Raw genomic sequence first — 21679 nt, forward strand, 5'->3', positions numbered from 1 at the left:
TTATACCTACCGCCACTAATGCATCTTTCTTGATGGTAAAATTTCCTTACTGCCCACCAGTGCTCAATGGAAGGAGGATTATATTTGTGCCGTAGAACCCCCTACCGCCCACCTAGAATCCTGAAACACCCACTAGTGGGTGGTAGGGACCAGATTGACAACCCCTGCCTTAGAGGGTAATTTAACTTAGTCTGTATATGTTACTTGTATCTGCTTTTGGATTATATTCAGTGTAGCATTAAGCAGTTCCATCAGCACAACAATTTTTTTCTCGTGCAATGGAATGTTTTCCTTCTTGCCCTGGTGTGTCCCTTATATCTGTTTTGCACACACCCCAAACCCTCCGGGTGCATGCAGGGGGAAATCCTGTTGTGTCGGCATTATATCAATAATTCTTAACTTCAGGTTGAATAAAACGCTTTATCTTCTGCCTGCCATGGAAAATTAAATTCAAATAGCTGAGTAAGATATTTGCTTGTGCTCTTAATATTTGAGGAAGCATTATCTCTCTTTTTTTGTTGTTTTTATTTTCAGGGCACTGGCGCTAAATTGTGATGCCCCCCTGGATGATAAAAATGGAGCCGAGTCTAAAAACTGGAGAGCTGGCAAGCCAGTCCGAGTGGTTCGTAGCTCAAAGGGCCGAAGGATCAGCAAATATGCCCCTGAAGAAGGCAACAGATACGATGGCATTTATAAAGTGCGTATTTTCCTAATTTAACGTTTCTTGCATTTAAAAGAGCAAAGCCTTTTGAGTTTTAGGGGAAATTATCTTGGGTTGCCCCTTCATGGAACACTACCTTGCTTAAGGATTGTATATGGTGTACATCCTGGACTTGATTCGTATATTAGGAAGTAACCAGTTCGTTGCAAACATTACCATTCAGCCTGTTGTGCGCTTTATGTTGTAACTGTCGTGGTGAAGGGGCTTAAATAACCCCAAGAAGTTATGAACTATGCTGTGCAGGGCCACCCAAGACGGACAGGTCATAGCTGAGAGTTTAGACTAAATGTGATCCACCTGGAGAAGGAACTGGCAAACCACTCCAGTATTTTGCCAAGAAAACTCCATGGACATAAAAAAGGAGAAGCTTTGAGAAGAAAGTGGGAGTTTCCAAGCTATGCTCTGGTTGACGGGGTCATGGAGAGTTGAACACGACTAAGACGACTAAACAACAACAAATCTTGGGTTGCACAACTGGCTTTCCTGTCTCTTCCCCCTGCCTCAACTTCTGCACCTCCTTGTATTCCCTGGAAAGCCTCTCCAGGGAGTCAGGAAATCTTCCTGAAAAATTTGTCCTCTTATTGGCCCACAGGGCACATATAGCAGTTAAGCTGTTGATGCACATTAGGCATGTTTTATCTTTACAACTCCATTGCTGTCTCAGGAAGTCTCATACAGGATAGTGCAGATTATGCATCAACTTGCATTTTCAGAAAGCACCATTTTATCTTAAAACTGATGAACACATAGAGCTGAAAGTTATTAAACTTATTATAATAAATGGGGGGAGTGGGGGGATTTAATCGGACAGGCCTTCAGACTATGGAAGATAAAACATAACAGTGATAGGGACTTTTATCATTTAGGTGGTGAAATACTGGCCTGAAATTGGAAAGTGTGGATTCTTAGTTTGGCGCTATCTTCTGAGAAGAGATGATGCTGAACCTGCCCCATGGACCTCAGAAGGAATGGAAAGGTCAAAGAAATTGGGCTTGAGTGTACAGGTTAGAACATCAAGTTACCGTAGTTCTAAAAAAGTTTTTTTGAAACATAACTGTTCCAACATCTATGTTAGAGAAACTCCGCACTCTCCTGAAAATCTCTGGTAGCCAGCTTCATTAAGATCAGCTTTGAAGATGTTAAGGTAGCTAGTTAAAACAAGATGATTTATACTTTCTTCTCTAATCTTTATTGAACAGGTTTTAGAAGCCTGAAATAGGCCCATACCTTATTTCATATTGCATGTGATCAAGTGTGTAGTCATGTTCATATCATTTGTTCACATTTGGATTCCTAGACAGGTTGATAAAATTTAAGAAATGGTAAACAGCTGCCATTCCTCTAATAAAAGTCAAAAGCAAAAGAGTTAGCTACAGCCCAGAGGTCTATCAGTCTGTTTTTTGTCCCAGGGTAGGAATCAAAGAGCAAGGTCCAGCTTATGCCCTTGTGGCAGATCTTTTTTGTAAGTCATTTGCACAGGTGCCTGCTCCTTATATTCTGTGCCCTAATTTTAAGTTCGTTTGCTTTTAAAAATGATGTCATTATGGACATTGTTGTTTTAACGTGAATGCTGTTTAAGATACTTTTCAGAGCTGATGCTCTTCTTTTGCAGTATCCAGAAGGCTATTTGGAAGCTATGGCGAGTAAAGAAAAGAAGGATAAAGTAAAAAAGCAACCTACGAAACAGGAGCCAACAGAACAGAGCAACGGAAATCAGAAAAGACTGATTGATGATGGTATGGTAGCAGGAGGAAGGGGAATTAACTTACTAGGCTCTCTGTTTTCAAAGGAGTAAGGGCTAGTGGCCAAGCATCATTGCTTATTCCTCCATCTACTTCATTGGCATCAGTTTATTGGTGAGCCAAGGAGGTGGTTGAGCTCTGTTCAGAGAAAGAAGGCATTTAGGAGTGGTCATGTCAGCAGTCTGAACATCTCATGCTGCAAGTTAACACTAAATGGAACACCAGGTCATCTTCCAAAATATAAATTTGCCAGAAAAGGGTTCAGAGGGTGGCAACATGAGAACGGGCCTTCTCTGTGGTGGCTCCCCATTTGTGGAATGCTCTCCCCTGGGGATGTTTGCCTGGCACCTTCATTATATATTTTTAGGTGCCAGGAAAAACATTCCTCTTCCGTCAGGCCTTTGGCTGATTATCCTACAGCCTTTTAAATGTGTCTGTGGCAAGGGTGTTGTGTTATTGTTTTGCTGTTTTGTTTTAATTATTTACTTGTGTTTTTATCTTGTATTTTAGTCTATGAACCACCCTGAGATATGAAGGGCAGTGTATAAATCGAATTAATAATAATAAAAGCTAGAAGCTGGAAAAAAATGTTGTAGTGTTCTACTGTTAGGTTCCCAGACAGCCACTCCCTCTCCATAATACTCCAGCTGGTTTTCTGTCTCTCTCCCCACCGCCTTCAAATAATCAGTTAGCATTCTGTTCCCTCTGAGAAGACCCATTCCTTGTTGGCCTATGTAGGAATTCAGAGTTTTTTCTGAATATTTCCCCCCTATAGAACCTGGGGCTCCCCCAAACCTGCAGATGCCTCCATCTTTTGTGTGGATGGTACCATTTTGGCATCATAAGGATGCACACCTGGGTTCCTATGGGTCTATGATCTATGTTTGTGTGACAGGGAGTGCTGTAGTCTCGCTTTGATTTTTATGTGGTGCACCTGAAAGCAGTCCCACATGAAACCGTGCAGCCTCTGAAAGAAAAGCTGCTTGCTGCAGCCCCATCTTTCAGACACATTGACTTCAAATTGGGACAGCTGGTGTTCATTGCCTAACACAATGGTTCATAGCAGCCAAAATTTGTCTTAATGGGACCTGCTTGAGTTTGGCCTCAGAAAAAGTACATTGTAAGGGGGGGGGGGGATAGGGTAGATATTTTGCCAGAATGTAGGTGCCAAATATGAAGCTGAAGAAAAAAATAAAGTGAACATTGTACAGTCTAAAATAAATCTAGTTTGCTTTGATAGACATATATATATATCATTGCATTTTCCAGAATACAGCTGAATGGGAAGAATTTTTATCATTTCCTCACTAGGCCACCCCAGGATTATAATGCTTTTTCATTATTTTTCAGAAGGAATTGAAGAACCTACAAATGTGGCCAAAGTCATGAAGATGGAAGATGGAGGGAAAGGAGACGGCGGCAAAGGAGAAGCTTTCCAGCTCACTCAGCAACAGCAGTGGTTGATTCAAGAAGATTCACCAAACCAGAAGCTGTGGGATGAAGTTCTCGCTTCTCTTAAGGAAGGACCAGTATGTTTTCTTAGAGTAACTCACATTCTGCATTTTAACCTTTCTTGCAGTGACAAGGGATCGATATGTATAACACATTTATTGAAGTAGAAGGTATTGTTTGTGCTTAGTTTAACCACATAACATTCTGCTCTTTGTAGAATGTGGGAGTTACTTTACAGGAATAAGACCTTTTTATGAAGAGGTGATTTATTTTAAACAACTAAGATAAGATGAAGGATTTGCTTGATGCACGCAGCCTAGAATTTCATTGTCAGTGTAACTTACTTTTCTCTTATCTTGCCATAGAACTTTTTGAAGAAACTGGAACAATCTTTTATGTGTGTCTGCTGCCAGGAGCTGGTATACCAACCGGTGACCACAGAGTGCCTCCACAATGTCTGTAAAGTAAGTAGTACTGTAGTGATGTTTCCTCTTGATCTTGGAACCATTGGCCCTGGTTCTATTGGAAAGCAAGTTACCAGCATTTTGAACTCCCTCTGTTCCTTCCTTGAAAGAGGTACAAGACCAGGGGTTGGCAGAAAGTAGATCGGGGTATACTGGTAGATCCTTGAGTAATTAGCATTAGATCATCAGTGACTTCTGACTGTTTAACAGTAGCAGCAGCTTTTTTCTGCATATTGGCTACTGAAGAAATGTTGGGGGTTGGAATACAGAAAACAAATTCCTGGACTAAGATACTTATAATTAAAGAATGAGACACTTTTCAGCATATGTCCACCTGGGAATTTCCAAGTTCACCAGCTGCAGCCCTGAAAAGTGGTAGCTTAGAGAAAGGAGGACAAAGTAGACCACACAAGTCCGAAGTCTGCCCACTCCTGAACTGGCACAGTTTTACATTGCAACTAAAAACGAGATGAGTTATTTTTCATTTTGACCGAACGAAGTAGGTAAAGGATATCAGTTACTTTTCCCGTACATAGGCTGGATCTATTTCAGAGTCCCCATGGGCAAAGATTTAAGCACATTCTTATCTCTTCCATTGAAATCAAGATGACTTTGGCAGAATTGTGCCTTGTAATATTTGTCCTAATGTTCATAATTTTGACTTGGTTTTTTGGGGAGCATATAAACAACTCTTAAATGTTGGTAGGGGTCACATTCACAAAATCCGTTTAAACTACAGAATGCTAGAAGGAACAAAGAGAAGTGCATTTTTAATCCAACAGATGGTACATTTCCCTCATCTTTGAGCTCTATGGGAAGATGACAAAACCACCAACATCATTTAGGAATTGCTTCCAATTTCGCTTCACAATATAATGAAAACAAATACAAAACAATTGTATATGTAAACAGGCCCAGATCACACTTCCCAATGAACCAGTGCGTAAGGGAAATGTACTCCCAGTACCTGTGCCTTGTCTCCTGATGGACTAGTTCTCCTTCCCATCCAGGTGTGTGCCTAAACCAGGCAGAGGCAAACAGCCCTCCAGATGTTTTGGGACTACAACTCCAACAGGACCAATGGTCAGGGATGATGGGAGTTGTAGTCCCAAAACATCTGGAGGGCTGAGTTTGCCTATGCCTGGCCTAAACTAATGTTAAAACTCCATTGTTAATTAGGGCTGCCAAAGTGAGTTTAGGAGTACTGGGATTCATTTTAAGCAGGGCTGGTAAAGGATGAATGCAGCAAACACTAAACCCCAAAGCAGGTGAAAGAGAATTCACACATTATGGGAAGGCGGGGAGATCACACAATTCCACATCCTGACCCCACTCACTAACCTAGACTTCATTGTTAAACATTTACAAAAAGACCACTACTGAACACCTGGTATTTGAGTGCTTGTAGTAGCCAAGATTTTTGTCTGACAAGGATAGGGCACCTGGGAATGTTGTTCCATGTGCCATAGCTCCTGGCTGTTTAGAAAGTACTTGTAGGCTTTTAAAAAAATCATGAGAGAACATAGCTTTGCATGTAACAAATGTAGAGCCATTCACCAGCATTTGTGTACAAGTTAGTTTAGTTTTACTGAAGGTTGTGATCTAGACCGTTCTTTGCACAACACACTTTTGTGTATGACGGCACAGGGAACTATGGTTAGTTTAAAAACTTCCAAGTGAATACTTCCGATACACTCCTTGGTTGCATAAAACTGTGATTGACTATTCTGTCTGAACCAGGCTGCACAACAAATTAGGGCTCAACATACAGTAGTGCTGCAGGTTTTCCAAATGTTTAAACAGAATTCATTTATAACATATGACAGACTACTGCTAGAAAAATAATGGACTACCTTTATGCAGAAAAATAGCACAGTACCAATCCCTCGTAACATAACTGGCATATTTATTTAGCATATTCCGGTAGCCCTGTTAAGTTTTTGTCAATTTGTTATCTCAGGAAAAGGCTTTCTGTAAACACAGAAAGCCCAGAGGTCTATTTTTGGCATTTAGCTGATATTTCAGTTTCTTGTGAACCATATTTTAAGTTGTGTCCTAAACATACTCCTTATCATTCTGTAACATAGAGCTGTTTACAGCGCTCCTTTAGAGCTGAAGTCTTCACCTGCCCTGCTTGCCGACACGACCTTGGAAAGGGCTACACCATGGTTCCTAACAAAATACTGCAGACACTACTTGACCAGTTCTTCCCTGGTTACAGCAAAGGACGATGATACGAGTTCAGTTCTCAGTATACTTCTCTTAATGACTTACAGACTGTACAAAGAGAAGAAACCAGGAAAATTCAAAAGTGGACCAGCTGGCTTGAGCGCAGTTCATATGACTGTCACATTGTGGAGCGGCTAACTCAACCTTCTTTCCCATTTTGCAATCTTTTTTGTGTAGTGAGAACTTCACATTCTCAGCTGACTTTCAACACTGAAGGTAGTTTTGGACAGATGACAACAAGGGGGGGGGGGAATACAAGCCTTGGCTCTGACTGGCCACAACAGCGGATGCTTCAGATTGTTTTTTGTAACTACCTCAGATGGAGGAAAACAAATTGTGAGGAATTTTAAGAGCGCGTCAGATGAAGTTCAGCTACACACTGCCTCCTGAATATTAGTTTGCCTGGTCCATGCAGTTCGATTTTACAACAAGAAAACAGCACTTAAGCCAGTTTTTAATTACAGAACATCAAATTCTGTGGTGTGCATAATCTTTTTGTGCGTGTGCATTTCCTGCCATTATGCTGTTTTTCTTAATTTCTTTTGCAAGAACAGGCTTTTAGTCTATTTTTGTGAGCGTCATTGTGCTCTTGTATCTTATGCAAGTTGACTACTAATGACTGAGAACAATATGAATGCATTGTTGCTGTTAATGTAAAGTGATTTGTGTTTTTTGCACTTAAAGAGGGTATTCAAAACACTCTAGTTGTGTAAAAACTATTTCATATGAAACAAGCCACTTTTGTATTAGGTAAAACTGTATGCTTTTAGTAGGTCTTGTATCAGTGGCAATACATCTTACACAGCATTGAGAGCAGTGCTAGCTTGGAGAGGGCTCAAATCGCTTCATATTGTGATCTGAAATTTTATATACAGTATATTCCTCTTCCCCAATATACCTTATTAAATATTTTATGATTCATAAAGTGTTAGTTTGTATTTTGCAGCCATAAGACAGTGTTTCCTGGAAGATGGCTGAATGTATATTTGAAAACTTTTGATAACAAGGTGTTTGGTCTCGGGTTTAATATCTTTGGGCAATTTGCATTAGAAAGCTATATTATACAAAACATTTTTAAAAGACCTTAGTTTTGTGGAGAAATTGGCCTTCTGCATTTTTTGTTTGTTGGCACAAAGCCTAACTCACTGGGTTTTTGCACAATGGTATCTCAAGGGGGAAAAATTCACAAACTCACTACCCCAAGCCTCACCTGGTATCTTGGGCAGAACACAATGCTTTGTAGAAGCACCCCTTCCAGTTCATGCAAGCATAGAATACAACCCACTATAAATAGTTCACAAAAGCACATAACAAAATACCACACACTTTCAGAAAATCTTGTTTTTAATCAGACTTTGAAATCAGGTTTCAAAAGCTATTACAACTTCTAGATTTTATTGGAATGCTACCACAGGGAGTTTAAAAAAGAAAAAACGCGTTCCTTAAATGACATTATCAACACTAGAAGCAATATATAAATTTAATTAATACAAACTACAAAAGTATATAGCCACAATCTAATACAAAGTGAGGTACAGAGGAGCTTACTTTCCTTTGTTTCAGCATATTGTGGTCTCTGTCTTTCAGTTCATACAAAGTGAATAATGACTATAATTTTAGCCACCAAACAGCCTGAGTCCCCCCCAAAATCCCACAGTATAGGCGTTATTCAAAAAAAAACTGGGATTGCTCTCTATCACAGAAGTATTGTCAGGGCCCAGTTTAACAAAAAAAAGGGTTCTATTTTTACACATACCGTTCTATGTTTAGCGCTCCTCAACACAGGAAAGCAGCCTTGGTCCTGAATTGATCAAAGAGTGTTAAATCAAGGCCACTTCAGCATGAACTGCTGTGGAAACTGAGGCACTGCATCAAGTCAGTTTGTTTCCACCTAAAGTATATTTACATAGCTGCACAGAAATTTAATCAACAGTATGGAGATTACAAAAATATACACCGTATAAAAAAATGGTTCACTGGGCAGAAGAGCCCATCCTTCCTGAAGCGTAGCAAGGGAGGTCAAGCCTGGTCACCTAAAAAGGAACAGGGTAAGGTGAGGGGAGACTGACCCTAAGATGATGCTCTCTTCTGTTCAGCAAAAGGAGACTCGTAGACTTCCATCGGCGGGCAGGTACAAACCAGATGTTGATCTCCATAGATGTCGTCGATTCGAGCAATTGTGGGCCAGAATTTATTTTCAGGTCTTACAAATGGCTAAAGTGGGAGAAACATACCCAGTAGGTAATTTTTAAATTACCGACAATTAGCAGACAATATTCTATGGTACATTAAAGAGTAACGCGCATACTGCAGCATGTACAAGAGGCAATAGCCAGCTTCATTAGGTACTATAGGAGTTGTGGTGCACTGGTTTATCCTTCAAAGCCTGAAGTTTTAGAAGTTGGGTGAAATTAGTTCCACCTTTCGGCTCATGAAAGGAGTTTGAGTCGGTTGCTAATTTTAGCCCCGTGGAGTATCTCAAACTGCTTTGATGCCCCCAAGTTTCAAAAGGTGTTTGCCAAATGGCAGAAGTGACAAAGGATACACTTTGAATTCAACATAACTAATGTGTTTGGGATCAGGGTTCTGCTGCCTGCTGTAAGGAATGATTTCTTTCTGGGACCAATGGAAAGATCCCTCAGAATAATTTAAGAATTATAAAATGTGAGGTGGTTATCCACTAACTGCCACATAAGTTCAGGGTTCCATCATAATATGAGCCATAAACAACCAATAGTTCAAGGTCTTTATGCTTTGTCTTGTCTTTGTATGGTTTTTTTTGTCAGAATGTTATGAGCCACTCTGTTTTAACTTGTGTTATCCCCACCAAATTCCAGTTAGGGGATAACGTTTTCTGGCTCCAAGCTGCCTTTGCATTTAACTTACAGGACCTCTTTCAAAGCAGCATCAGCTGAGATGGCAGATAATTATGAAGGCTATAGCAGGAAGGAAGAGGCAGCTTAATCCTTGCCTTAATGCCATCTCTTTTTGGCACATCTGATGTACCTTTCTTTTTAAGGTTGGCTTGCAAGGTTCCTAACATTTTCCAGTAGTAATGCTGTCTAATAAAACTGGCTGCTCAAATGAGAATGAGGAAAGCTTCCCATGTTAACTCATTACTTACCAGTGGAAAAACAGCTACTTCTCTGGAGTAAGGACGGTCCCAGTTAGGAGCAGCAATGCAGGTCAAGGTATGTGGTGACATCTAAGTTAAAATATACAAAATAATAATATACCGTAGTTTTCGCTCCATTACACACATTTTTTTCCTCCTAGAAAGTAAGGGGAAATGTCTGTGCGTGTTACGGAGCGAATGCTTCCCTCCTCCGTGGTTTCCAGCGGGAGGGGAGCCGCTTACACGAGTGTAAGCGGCTCCTGTCCGGTAGGCTCCTTTAAAGCAAGCAGGCTCTCTGTCCCTCCAGCAAAGTTTTTCAGCTCGCTAAGGGGGGGGAGGAGGAGGAGGGAGAGAAGCAGAGCTTGCTCCATGCGTGCTCCTTGTCCCTTGAGTGCTTTTCCTTCCCTCCCCACTTAAAACGTGGTTACAAAGCACAGATCCACATGGATCCTCAGGATTTTTGCATTGGGCTACCCCAAACTCACCATCAGATCACATGTCTGTGGCCACAGCATGAACCACAAAAATCATACATCCACTGTTTCGTGTAGAATATTTTTTTTCTTGTTTTCCTCCTCTAAAAACTACATGCGTGTTATGGTCGGGTGCGTGCTATCGAGCGAAAAATACGGTAATTCAATTGAGTAATAATATAAATACTCAAACAGTAGTAATAGCCTCAGCTAAGAGAAATATCTGCTAAGTTCCACTGAAATAATAACCAACAAAAACCAATAAATCTGAGTCCTATTGGTTTCAATAAGATGTGACCAAGACTAGCTCTCTGAACGGGTAACAGTGAATCTGAGGTTTTCTAGCAGATGTTGTTAAAAATCAAGCGGAGCCACATGCCTATAATATATTGCAATAGGAGGAGTACAGGGTCTATACCATGAGACACAACAGCTAGAAATAGAATAAATGCTGGCTTTTTGCCTTTTTCTGTACTAAACTGCAGAGTCCTGGGGACTACAGCATCAATCGTAGACAATTTATTTCAAAACAATCTTGATGAAGAGCTACGGCTACAAATAAATAAACCCTGCTCTCACCTTTAACGGGTTAACTCGAGAATCCATTCTTCCTTCCTCTATATCAGCAATTTCTTGTCGAATGTTGATCATTGCATCACAAAATCTGTCTAGCTCTGCCTTGTCTTCAGACTCTGTTGGTTCAATCATCAGAGTACCTGCCACTGGCCAGGACATCGTTGGAGCGTGGAATCCTAGCAAACACAACATTCTTTTATTGTACCACCTTTCCAACAGACCAGGACCCTAAGCAAAGTCTAAACAACATGTTTTCAGAGTTCAAGGAACACTCTTTGGTATTACATATTCTTCCTCGCCACATACAGCAAGGCCATTTACAAAGCCCAGTTACTGACCAACTTGGGGGGGGGGGGACCAGTTATTTGAAGCACAGTCGTCTCTCTCCTTATGTATTCTCAGCTTGCAGCAGTTGCATAAACCCAAATGTCAAATTTGTGGACATCCATAATCATGTTCTCCCGATCACCTGACTCCCCACCAAACCAGGAGAGAATTCAGACATGTCCAATGGCAGGGTAAATGGTAAAAAACAAGTGGCTCTCAATTTTGCCTGATGGCAGGAGCCCACAGGGTGCTGGATGAGCTGGTTAAACAGCTTTCATAATTCTTACCACCACAGGATTGAATCCTACATTTTAATTGTGATAAAAGAACGTTGCCCATTTGACAACTCACCATAATCCTGAAGCCGTTTAGCGACATCCACAGCATCAATATTTGCTGTCTTCTTGAAAGGTCGGGTGTCCAAAATAAATTCATGAGCTACATAACCTGCGTATGAAAATTTTATTCTAAGATTTATATTTGTAGAAAAATAAAATGTGACCACAAAGTAGCTTTCAGTATCTATAACCCAGGTGCGTTATTTCTGTACATCAACTTCCAAGCTCTTTGTCTTGCCAGGGTTTAAAATAAGTTTATTTTGGAGGAACCGCTGTGTGTCACCAGCATACTGATGACAGTTTGCTCCATATCCCATAATGACCACCCCCAACAGCTTCCTACGAACGCTTAGGAGTGCTGGGTACCAAATAGTGCTCTGTGGCACCCCAGAAAATAAATGCCGTCTGATTGAGTACCCAGTGGGGGTTACCTTTGAGCATAAGACTGGGAATTCTGAACTGAAAACTGAAGCAGAGTGGGGGTTTTAAAAATTCTGAGTTAATCCAGAACACTTCATTTTTAGCTACACCCACTGCTGGCATTTGCCCTCTCCAACAGATTACCCTGACTGAATTTGATCCTTGACAGGGAAAAAACACCCCTGATTAAAGCACAGTGCAGTGAGAGAGAGAGAGAACACGACACAGCTCTAACAATTTGTAGGGAGGGGGCACGCACATATATTATTGAGGAGAAGCAGACAAGTCCACAGCTGCTCCTACAGCTTTTGAGAATATCCTCTTAGGAGGATGAATTCATCCACAAACGCCTTTCAGCCCATATTATTTAGATTGCTAGTGGGCCAATACTCTTTGTCAGGAGGCTGGGATAGTGGGTGCAACAGGATGACTCCCCAGCCTGGTTTAGATGCAATGATGGCTATTTTTGCATAGTATTAGTTGTGACAACTCAAAACAATAGTTTTGCATTTCACTGCTGCTGAACTCCAGGCTTTATTACACTTAACAACCAAGGTTCATGCTCCACACATTTGATGTAGTGGACTCTCATTCACAAAAGACGGTCCCAGAATTGTCAGCCTTTAAGGTACCATAAGACTTGGTTGTTCTTGTTGCAACAGACTAATTCAGCAACCTCTTTGCAAATAAACATTTGTTTGTAGTTATATTCACAAGCTTTTAGCGTATTGAGCTTCCTGCCCGCCCCCGTGTGTGCTGAAGGAGATCAGATGATTTTGCTTCCAAATTCCTTGCAGTCACTCTGCAGGAAGGGAGTAGGGAAGAGTACATGAGTCTGAGACTTGTCCAGGCTCTCTTCATAATGATAAAACAGTTTATCGTGACCTTCAAACAAGGCCAGTGACAATGGAAAGGACAGAGAGGAGGTAACACAAAAGCTTAGTACAGCACAAGGTTGTGTAAGCGCCAATATGATCAGCTACCCTGCTGGATGGATCTTTCCTGAAATGAAGGGACAGAATTATGCAGTTCTTTCAACTGCAGGGAGGGGATGGTCTCCACTGTTGCCATGGATCAGTCTGATGGCAGGAGCAAAGACCCATCAGAGTAGCATAAAAAAGGATGCTTGCTAATCCAACACATTTTGAACCCAACTGATCCTTCTTCAGAGAAATACAATCAATTATCAACTCTCTTTTTTAAGTCTAATAGCTTTGTACGCCTTGTTTATTTTGAGATTTATATTTGATAGACCATTCCATATTTTCGGGGTTTCCTATTTTTATTGCACTTTCTGTGTTATGGATTAATTAGTCTGCACACTGGAATTATTCACCTTATTTGTGTGGATGGATTTTCCCAAAGAGAAAAGTTACTCTTGCAACACTATTTATTTTGCCTCCTGGTCAAACTGTGGTTTAAATTTATTTATTTTGTATGCCACCCTTCATCCAAAGATCTCAGGGCATAAAAATACAAATAAAAACACAAATGAAACCAAAAACAAAGCAAGCCAATAACCCTCCACTCCTCATTTTTGGTGTGCACCACTGTCTCCTGGGACTATGGAAAACTTCATGTTAGGCTGAAATACTTGCCTCTGGCTCCTTTAAAAAGGACTTTGTAGTGCTTCTCTAGTCTCTTTGCCATGTAGTTAGCATTTAATATTGCAATCTCTGATGCATGCTTGAGACCTTTTCCTCCCATCATCTGAAGGGACAAAGAGCCAACAATAAGAACATGTAGGTTAAGCAATTATTCACAGAGCCTGCTATGCACACTTCCTCAGATGTATCAGATGCTAGAAAAATAAAGGGAGCCACAGCTATATCTGAAAGATATATGGGAATGAATCAATCTTGACAAAAACTGTTTGCCCGTGTCAGCAGTGTGGTGCTGATGGCTGGCAGTGCTAAGTACCATCGATATAAAATGGTTTCATAGAAGGGACCCTAAGGATCACCAAGTCCAACTCCCTGCAATGCAGGAATATGCTGCTGTCCCTTATGGGGATCGAACCTGCAACCTTGGCATTATCAGCACCATGCTCTAACCAACGGAGCTATCCAATTGGTTCAAAACTATCCCAATCAATTTTGAAAAGCCATATGAAGCTGCCTTCTCCCAGTGCAGGCCATGGGTCCCTCTAGCCTAAGATTGTCTACCCTGACCTGCAGCAACTCTCCTGCAGCTCTCTTCCCCATCACCCGATTCTTCCAGTTGGAGATGCAAGGTACTAATTCTGGGACCTTCTGCATCAACGCATTTGCTCTATCCTTTAACTTGGGCTCCTCTCCTAGCACAGGTTATTTCCAGAATGAACTTAAATGGGCAACTCTAAAACTGTAGTTAGCCAAACATGATTAGCACACTCTCATTCCCACTGTGAAGTTTCCAGGGTCCGATGAGCTGGGGAAATAAATGCATTGGCTTGAATCTAGAGTCTCACAAACGAGAGGTTGCTTATGCAATGGACCTTTCCCAACCTATCCTCTAAAATATCGCCCCCTGCAGCCCCCAAAACGCCACTCTGGAGAAGCAGGAAACCTTCCAGAAGAGCATGAGGGGTGTGGTGCAGGGAGCTGAAATAAGAATAAGAAGACCAATGAAAATCAGGTAGAGCACCTTGCATGAGGGGTGCTCCGTGTGCATAATGTGCCCCTGATCCTCCCCTCTCTGATCCTTTCCTTGCACCATGTTCTGTGTCATGGAGTAGCAACCCCTGGAGAGACTTCACTGGGAGCTGCAGTGGGCAGCAGAGAGGGTGTGAAAGGGCCCTTCCACTTGGCCAACACTTCCACTAATCTCTTCTTAGAGAATTAAGCTAATCTGCAGAGTCATCCAGATCCCCGGGTCCTTATTTTCAGCACCATGGATAGTCCCTAGACTACTCGTGTTTCAAAGTATACCTTTATAGGTAAAAAAGGTAAAGGACCCCTGGACAGTTAAGTCTAGTCAAAGGCGACTATGGGGTTGCGGCGCTCATCTCACTTTCAGGCTGAGGGAGCCGGCATTTGTCCACAGACAGCTTTCAGGGTCATGTGGCCAGCAGGACTAAACCGCTTCTGGTGCAACCATGACAGTTCCACCAGTGACGGAAACCAGAGTGCATGGAAACGCCGTTCAATGCAGTGGTACCTATTTATCTACTTCCATTGGTGTGCTTTTGAACTGCTAGGTTGGCAGGAGCTGGGACAGAGCAACAGGAGCTCACCCCGTTGTGGGGATTCAAACTGCCGACCTTCTGATTGGCAAGCCTGAGAGGCTCAGTGATTTAGACCACAGCGCCACCTGCGTTCCAGTTATACCTTGATATAAGCCCAGGAAATAGGCAATATAGCACTGGACCCCCAAGGAGCAGCACTGATGGTTCCCAGTGGGCTGGAATCCTTATCATGCTGCAATGCAATGACAGGGTGGCTGGGCAGGAAAGGAGCCAAATGCTTCTTCCTAAAATGGAACAAAGAAGAAGAAGAAGAAGAAGAAGAAGAAGAAGAAGAAGAAGAAGACGTAGAAGAAAGAAGAAGAAGAAAGAATTTAGAAATAAAACTCTCTCCCACTGCACCATCGCTATTGTGTTAAAACTAGCTTAAGACTTTTATGAAGGCATCTTAACGTTAGTCTAATATACAGTGGCAATGTTCCACTTAATGTAATCCCACCATTACTTCCAACATAAAATAAAGGTTCTTTAAATCAACAAAATAATCCTTAAATAAAACATCAAAGGCTCATAAGGAATCAAGCTTTCCATCTTTCTATCCATAGACAGTCATCATTAGTGAGGCTATATACTGCCACATTCCATATCTATAGCACTGGACTACTTAAAATATAAATTAGTGAGGGGAATTCTCTTGCTATGAGAGCCAGATACGTACACTCCAATTGGTCCCATTCCAGGCCCTCCTCCCCCATGAGGAATGCAGAAGGTTTTGTGGAGATTTAAATGAGAGACATCTGACCCATAGTCTCCAGGACGGCACAGACCAACCTATCAAAGGAAGGAGAGCACAAAGTTTCAAAAACGAAAGAGAAGGGATTAGAGGGATAAACAAATGAGATTAGTTTTTCATAATCAAGTCTGCTGATGAAAAGAATTAAGTTTCTTTTAAAAACAGAAGTTTGCTGTTGCTAAAAAAAGTCAACAAAACAAAGATTAGCATATAGCTCTACCTTATATTTAAGTATATGTAAAGCTGTAACTAAATTTTAGTATTTTTTTTTTTTTTACCTAAAACAAAACTTGTAAAATGTAGTTTTAGATTTTATGGAAAGGTCAGAGACAAGATTCTTGATTTTTTTAAATAACAATATTCATAGTGCGGTTAATTACGTCCAGTCAATTATTATTCATTATTAAAGTGGTACAAAATCTCACTTTTAACGTTTATTTTCAAGCATGATTCGCAAATTCAGTCAGGGGTCTGCATTAACGGAAGGAGCCTATAAACCGGTTTCCCACCTGAGCATTCATGTTTGCTCCATCCAGGTAAACCTGGGCTCCATGTTTGTGAATCAAGTCACAGACATCACTGATATCCTCTTCAAAGACACCATTGGTCGATGGGTATGTGATCATGATAGCTGCCAGGTTTTCCTTGTGTTTATCCACCTTCAGAAAGGAGGAAAAATAGACAAAAAAATTGTCAGGGAGAGATCAAGGAAATCAGAGCATTTATAGTAGGGGTAGCCACAGAAATTGCTTAGAAGGTATTTGGACATTTTGTTCCATAACTTTATTTCTATGCAGGCAAGCAGGCTAGAGACTCGCTTTCATTGAAAAACGAGAACACAGAACCTGGGCTACCACTGGAAGCAACAGGTTGGTGACCTCGATTTACAGTCTTCCCTTCAGAGAATGCTCTATTGCAGCAAACACTCTATTGCTGCAGTTGCTTATCATCTGCTCTTTCATGTTATCTGGTTTCCACTCAAATTGTAGCAAATAAGAAGGAAAATAACCATGAAAAATGGATACACTACAGAACTGACTCTCAAAATAAGATAGGCTATCACACATGTTAACAACTGAAGCTACACATTTAAGTTTTGCATAAGATTATGTCAAAAAAAAGAGAGACAGGCACAGCTTCCTCTTCTATGTAATTTTATATGCCCATTGAAAATTAAGGAGTTTTTAACCGAAGCTTATAATACCGTAATGCATTCATAGAATCATAGAATCATAGAATCATAGAATCATAGAGTTGGAAGAGACCACAAGGGCCATCGAGTCCAACCCCCTGCCAAGCAGGAAACACCATCAGAGCACTCCTGACATATGGTTGTCAAGCCTCTGCTTAAAGACCTCCAAAGAAGGAGACTCCACCACACTCCTTGGCAGCAGATTCCACTGTCGAACAGCTCTTACTGTCAGGAAGTTCTTCCTAATGTTTAGGTGGAATCTTCTTTCTTGTAGTTTGGATCCATTGCTCCGTGTCCGCTTCTCTGGAGCAGCAGAAAACAACCTTTCTCCCTCCTCTATGTGACATCCTTTTATATATTTGAACATGGCTATCATATCACCCCTTAACCTCCTCTTCTCCAGGCTAAACATGCCCAGCTCCCTTAGCCGTTCCTCATAAGGCATCGTTTCCAGGCCTTTGACCATTTTGGTTGCCCTCCTCTGGACACGTTCCAGTTTGTCAGTGTCCTTCTTGAATTGTGGTGCCCAGAACTGGACACAGTACTCCAGGTGAGGTCTGACCAGAGCAGAATACAGTGGCACTATTACTTCCCTTGATCTAGATGCTATACTCCTATTGATGAGGCCCAGAATTGCATTGGCTTTTTTAACTGCCGCGTCACACTGTTGGCTCATGTCAAGTTTGTGGTCAACCAAGACTCCTAGATCCTTTTCACATGTACTGCTCTCAAGCCAGGTGTCACCCATCTTGTATTTGTGCCTCTCATTTTTTTTGCCCAAGTGCAATACTTTACATTTCTCCCTGTTAAAATTCATCTTGTTTGTTTTGGCCCAGTTTTCTAATCTGTCAAGGTCGTTTTGAAGTGTGATCCTGTCCTCTGGGGTGTTAGCCACCCCTCCCAGTTTGGTGTCATCTGCAAATTTGATCAGGATGCCCTTGAGTCCATCATCCAAGTCGTTGATAAAGATGTTGAATAAGACTGGGCCCAAGACAGAACGCTGTGGCACCCCACTAGTCACTCCTCTCCAGGATGAAGAGGAACCATTGATGAGCACCCTTTGGGTTCGGTCAGTCAGCCAGTTACAAATCCACTGAGTGGTAGCATAGTCAAGACCGCATTTTACCAGCTTCTTTACAAGAATATCATGGGGCACCTTGTCAAATGCCTTACTGAAATCAAGGTAGGCTATATCCACTGAGTTCCCTTCATCTACCAGGCTTGTAATTCTGTCAAAAAACGAGATCAGGTTAGTCTGACATGACTTATTTTTCAGAAATCCATGCTGACTATTGGTGATCACAGCATTCCTTTCTAGGTGCTCACAGACTGTTTTCTTAATGATCTGCTCCAGAATCTTCCCTGGTATTGATGTCAGACTGACTGGGCGGTAATTATTTGGGTCCTCTCTTTTCCCCTTTTTGAAAATAGGGACAACATTTGCCCTCCTCCAGTCTGCCGGGACTTCGCCTGTTCTCCAGGAATTCTCAAAGATGACTGCCAGTGGTTCTGAGATCACATCTGCCAGTTCTTTTAATACTCTTGGATGCAGTTCATCTGGCCCTGGAGACTTGAATACATCTAAACTAGCCAAGTATTCTTGTACTATCTCCTTAGTTATTCTGGGCTGTGTTTCCTTTGCTGAATCATTTGCTCCAAATTCTTCAGGTCGGGCATTGTTTTCTTTATCGGAGAAGACTGAGGCAAAGAAGGCATTGAGGAGTTCAGTCCTTTCTGTGTCCCCTGTTTGCATTTCACCATCTTCTCCTCTGAGTGACCCCACTGTTTCTTTGTTCTTCCTTTTGCTACGAACATACCCATAAAAGCCTTTTTTGTTGCTTTTAACCTCTCTAGCAAGCCTGAGTTCATTCTGTGCTTTAGCTTTTCTGACTTTGTGTCTACACGTGCTGGCTATTTGTTTGAATTCCTCTTTGGTGGTTTCCCCCCTTTTCCATTTTTTGTACACATCCTTTTTTAATCTTAACTCAGTTAAAAGTTCTTTAGATAGCCACCCTGGCTTCTTTAGGCACCTTCCATGTTTCCGCCTCATTGGTATTGCCTGACATTGTGCTTTTACTATCTCCCTCTTAACAAACTCCCAGCCATCATGAACTCCCTTTCCTTTTAGTATTACTGTCCATGGGATCTCACCCAGCACTTCCCTAAGTTTTATGAAGTCGGCTTTCTTAATTCAAAAGAAGGGCAACCAACTCACCATAGCCTTAAGATGAACAATATCGATGCTTCCATTTTTATCCACTTCTACTGGCTGAATCTTCATCCCTGCCATCTGAGCACTGGCTGGGTTAGTGCCATGGGCAGATTTAGGAATGAGACAAACCTTAACGGGGGGGAAAGTTAAGAGAGCGTCAACCTTGCAAAAAGCCAACTAAAGGTACATTTTGCAGCCCTCTGAACTCTCTTCAGGTGTTCAGTTTGATCACATGAAGGGGAAAGAGGGAGAATTCAGAATGTGGGAGAATTCTGCCCCTCCAGGAAGCTGTGCGTGCCAGGGGCACCCCCCTGCCGGAAATGCCATCTAAGTTAGTCTGGCTGGCGCTGCTTTATTACTACGTGCAAGTTAATAAATGAAAAACGGCGGCACTTTAGACAGTGGTGCTTCGCAACCCCACAGAAAGTGAGAGGAAAAGAAACTGCAATAAATTATGGATGATAAATATTTCTGAATGGGGAAGTCATCAGATCTAAAAAGATGCCTATTCTGCAGCAAAAGCTGAATCAAATAGTATGTTGCTAATTCATTGACTGTGGGAAGAAGAAAACAGACGTCTCCTTGCTTCATAGATTCAGGTAGGTAGCCGTGTTGGTCTGATGCAGACCAAAAAAAAATAATTAAAAAATTGTCCAGGAGACCTAAGAGACCAACTAAGTTAGTTCCGGGTATAAGCTGAAGAAGTGTGCATGCACACAAAAGCTTATACAGTGGTGCCTCGCAAGACGAAATTAATCCGTTCCGCGAGTGTCTTCATCTAGCGGTTTTTTCATCTTGCGAAGCAACCCTATTAGCGGCTTAACGGATTAGCGCTATTAGCGGTTTAGCGGCTATTAAAGGCTTATCGGTTTAGCGGATTAGCTGCTAAAAGGCTATTAAAGGCTTAGCGGCTTAGATAAAGGGGGGGAGCGGAAAAAAAATCTCAAGACTCGCAAGACATTTTCGTCTTGCGAAGCAAGCCCATAGGGAAATTCGTCCTGCGAAGCAACTCAAAAACGGAAAACCCTTTCGTCTTGCGGGGCACCACTGTACGCAGAACTAAGTTGGACTCTAAGGTGCTACTGGACAATTTTTTTATTTTAAAAATTTATTCCTAGCTTCATGGTTCTGAGTCAACTATACAGAGTAAACAGCAAATGTTTATCTGCTGTTTAGTTTTTTATATTGAGTGCATAGGGCTGGGTGGGGAAGCAAGAGGCGGAATTTTTGAATGAAGCCCTAATAATAGATTGTTTGTTGAAAAGCAAGGATATTGATGCTAATACCTCTGCATGTTCAAAGTATCCTAGCTATGAATTTCAATTAACAACACTGCTCTAATCCCAGCACAAAAGCCTTCTGGCTGCCCCAGTGAGGTTTTGAAAAATCACAGTATCCAGAGCCAGCCCCTGGCATGCCCTTTCTTCTAATCTCAACTCTGCTTTCATGCCGCTAATGAGCTAGCTCCTGGATTTCTGCAGCAAAACCACACAATGTTTGCCTAGCTGCACTCCAGATACAACAGAATATACTGTACTGCAGCAACAACTTTCATTGATGGGCAGATAACTGAGGAACAAAAACAAACCAACAACCACTTTCAATAAACCTGTGCAATGCTTTGGTATGGATTATGTTTCACTCTTTGCTGCTATACTGCGAGTTGTTGGTTGGGGTACATGAATTTTGGCTGGCTTTGGCGCAGGACCGAACTTCAGAAACAGAGAGGATTCTGAAGCCAAGAAGTATTGCTGCACTGAACCCCTGTTCCTGTCATGGCAAGGAGAAAATAGCTCCCATAGTCATAGTGAGCTGGGGGCGGGGGAGGGGAGAGAAATCAAATGCAGAGAGGTTCCTAACCCAGGAAGTCAAGGTAATTTTATTGTTTTAGTAATTTAACATTTGTAGGCTTTAAAGTAGGGTTGTGTTTTTTCTTGTTTTATCTTTTTATAAGCCGCTTTGAGGGTTTTGCTTTTTTTACAATCAAGCAGTGCATTAATTTTATTAAATAAATAATAAATAAACTGCAAAAACCAGAATGAGCTCAGCAGAGGCAGGCACCACAAACGTTCTTCCTAAAATAAAAGATACCCACTCACCCACTCACAACTGACCAGAATATTTATGGACGCCTGGTAAGTAATGTCTCTAACTCTAACAATAAGGGCTTTAGGTATCCCACGTGTTTACTTCAACGTGGAACACAAAATATTGTTTATTCCAGCCCCTTCTCTCTATCTGTTCCCTTGTACAGTGAAAACGGTAAGTTTACCGTTTATTATACAGTTCTGCATAATAGAACTACTGATTAAAAGTCATGTGGTTCAACAGTGATCTGTGGCACTTACCAGTGGTATTTATGGAATCCTGACAGAATGGCTACTTGTGCACGAAAGGGAAAGACGTTTGCAATGTAGTTAGTCTCTCAATAAAAAGGAGAGTGGATGCAAAGGTAAACAGAG

General features: G+C 41.6%; 2 protein-coding genes across 2 annotated transcripts in view; one reads left to right on the plus strand and one right to left on the minus strand.

The window, feature by feature from the left end:
* The window catches only part of UHRF2 (ubiquitin like with PHD and ring finger domains 2), a 47766-nt gene extending 40233 nt beyond the window's left edge, over positions 1-7533 (plus strand). The window contains exons 11-16 of the mRNA XM_080987790.1: positions 535-697; positions 1588-1725; positions 2334-2457; positions 3814-3992; positions 4281-4379; positions 6467-7533. Of these exons, the coding sequence (XP_080843916.1) occupies positions 535-697; positions 1588-1725; positions 2334-2457; positions 3814-3992; positions 4281-4379; positions 6467-6613 (850 nt within the window). The 3' untranslated portion in view covers positions 6614-7533. The remainder of the gene's footprint in view (positions 1-534; positions 698-1587; positions 1726-2333; positions 2458-3813; positions 3993-4280; positions 4380-6466) is intronic.
* A 401-nt stretch (positions 7534-7934) lies between these two features.
* The window catches only part of GLDC (glycine decarboxylase), a 40900-nt gene continuing 27155 nt past the window's right edge, over positions 7935-21679 (minus strand). The window contains exons 17-25 of the mRNA XM_080987743.1: positions 19221-19346; positions 16323-16472; positions 15739-15851; positions 15166-15307; positions 13456-13567; positions 11451-11546; positions 10776-10948; positions 9733-9813; positions 7935-8822 (exon numbers count right to left, since the gene is read on the minus strand). Coding sequence (XP_080843869.1) covers positions 8679-8822; positions 9733-9813; positions 10776-10948; positions 11451-11546; positions 13456-13567; positions 15166-15307; positions 15739-15851; positions 16323-16472; positions 19221-19346 — 1137 coding nt within the window. The 3' untranslated portion in view covers positions 7935-8678. The remainder of the gene's footprint in view (positions 8823-9732; positions 9814-10775; positions 10949-11450; positions 11547-13455; positions 13568-15165; positions 15308-15738; positions 15852-16322; positions 16473-19220; positions 19347-21679) is intronic.

The sequence above is a fragment of the Podarcis pityusensis genome (genome assembly GCF_964106645.2).
Source record: "Podarcis pityusensis genome assembly, chromosome: 17".
Taxonomy (NCBI): Eukaryota; Metazoa; Chordata; class Lepidosauria; order Squamata; family Lacertidae; genus Podarcis; species Podarcis pityusensis.